The sequence below is a fragment of the Crocodylus porosus genome, unplaced genomic scaffold (assembly GCF_001723895.1).
Source record: "Crocodylus porosus isolate Cpor-Errol unplaced genomic scaffold, CroPor_comp1, whole genome shotgun sequence".
Lineage (NCBI taxonomy): Eukaryota > Metazoa > Chordata > Crocodylia > Crocodylidae > Crocodylus > Crocodylus porosus.
The window spans coordinates 13,002,318-13,003,539 of NW_017728907.1; the positions used below are offsets into that span (position 1 = coordinate 13,002,318).

General features: G+C 35.4%; 1 protein-coding gene across 3 annotated transcripts in view; it reads right to left on the reverse strand.

Moving 5' to 3' along the window:
- Window positions 1–1,222, reverse strand: part of SUCO (SUN domain containing ossification factor) — a 66,841-nt gene that overhangs the window by 45,148 nt on the left and 20,471 nt on the right. For all 3 annotated transcript variants that reach the window (XM_019530770.1, XM_019530769.1, XM_019530768.1), the window contains exons 2-3: window positions 980–1,085; window positions 116–220 (exon numbers count right to left, since the gene is read on the reverse strand). In XM_019530770.1, coding sequence (XP_019386315.1) covers window positions 116–220; window positions 980–1,085 — 211 coding nt within the window. The remainder of the gene's footprint in view (window positions 1–115; window positions 221–979; window positions 1,086–1,222) is intronic.

Here is a 1,222-nt window from a genome sequence, read left to right on the forward strand (position 1 = left end):
TGGGAATAAAACACCATAATTATAAAACTCAAGACACAAGATGGAAGCTTCTGAAGTCCATGAAGCCTTTGAAAAAAAATGCATCAAGGAAAATGAGTGAAATAATAAAGCTTGCCTGGTCATATTTTGTATAGTCAAATACATCTTCTCTGGGATAACTCTGTATACTTGAGTCCACACGTTCCAATGATTGAGTTCCAGTGGGTTTGCCTGTTTCCTCCTAGTATATTACAAAGTAAATGACAATTTAATAAACATGTATACCAACCATTATTCATCTTTATAGGTCATCTAAACACTCAAGATAATCTGTTTTAAGACATACCTTGGAATATTTTACTTCCACTGCTAAAACTCAAATCAATCAATAAATACTGGAGTTACGGTAGATGTGGAGAAATTCTCCACACAGTAAAACAATTATGCATGATAGGCTCTTAAGTTCTTGCCTGTACAGAAGAAAGTACCAGTTTGTCAATTCAGTTCAGAGCCTGCAAAGGCTACAGATGAAAACATAAAGGGACCAGCCTAAATTACTACATAACAAAAAGGACAACACCATGCTTTCATATACAGGCACTTTAAATACTGTACGCTTGAGACACACAAGGAGCTGAAAGCAAAAGTCAGAGTATTAAAACATGTGAACACTTATTATGCCAATCTAAGCATTCTGTGTGCAATAGCACTAGTTCACATATTGCAACAACCACCTTACTGCCTTTGTCCAATCAACCAACATAGCTGTTCTTCTCCCATTAGAACAAAGTTTAAACATAGGAAGACAAAAGCTGATAAACATTTGTCATACACTAGTTATGTATTTGTCAGACTGCAAGTAGATTAATCCAAAGCATTTCTTCATGTATTAAACTACATTTAGCATTGAAGTGATTCAGGAGTTTTTTTTCTTCTTCAAATACTCTGAGAAAGCTAGCCTATTACCAATAAGCATAGTTTGGAATCAAGTTTACTGTACCTTTTCCTGGATGTTCTCATCCTCATTTGCCAGGGCACAATCATCTGGCGAGTACTGTAATGTAGGTGAAGAACTCTCTTTACAAAAGACATGCCAGCTAGGAAGCCTGTTAAAAGAAAAAAACCCAGAAACTAAGAAACTGCGTTTCAAATTAACATAAATGTTTACCATTTTCTCTCCCTCAAGGTTTTTTCATTTATTCCCATGAGATACTTCAAGGTATGAAAAGTCTTGTTTGGCCAC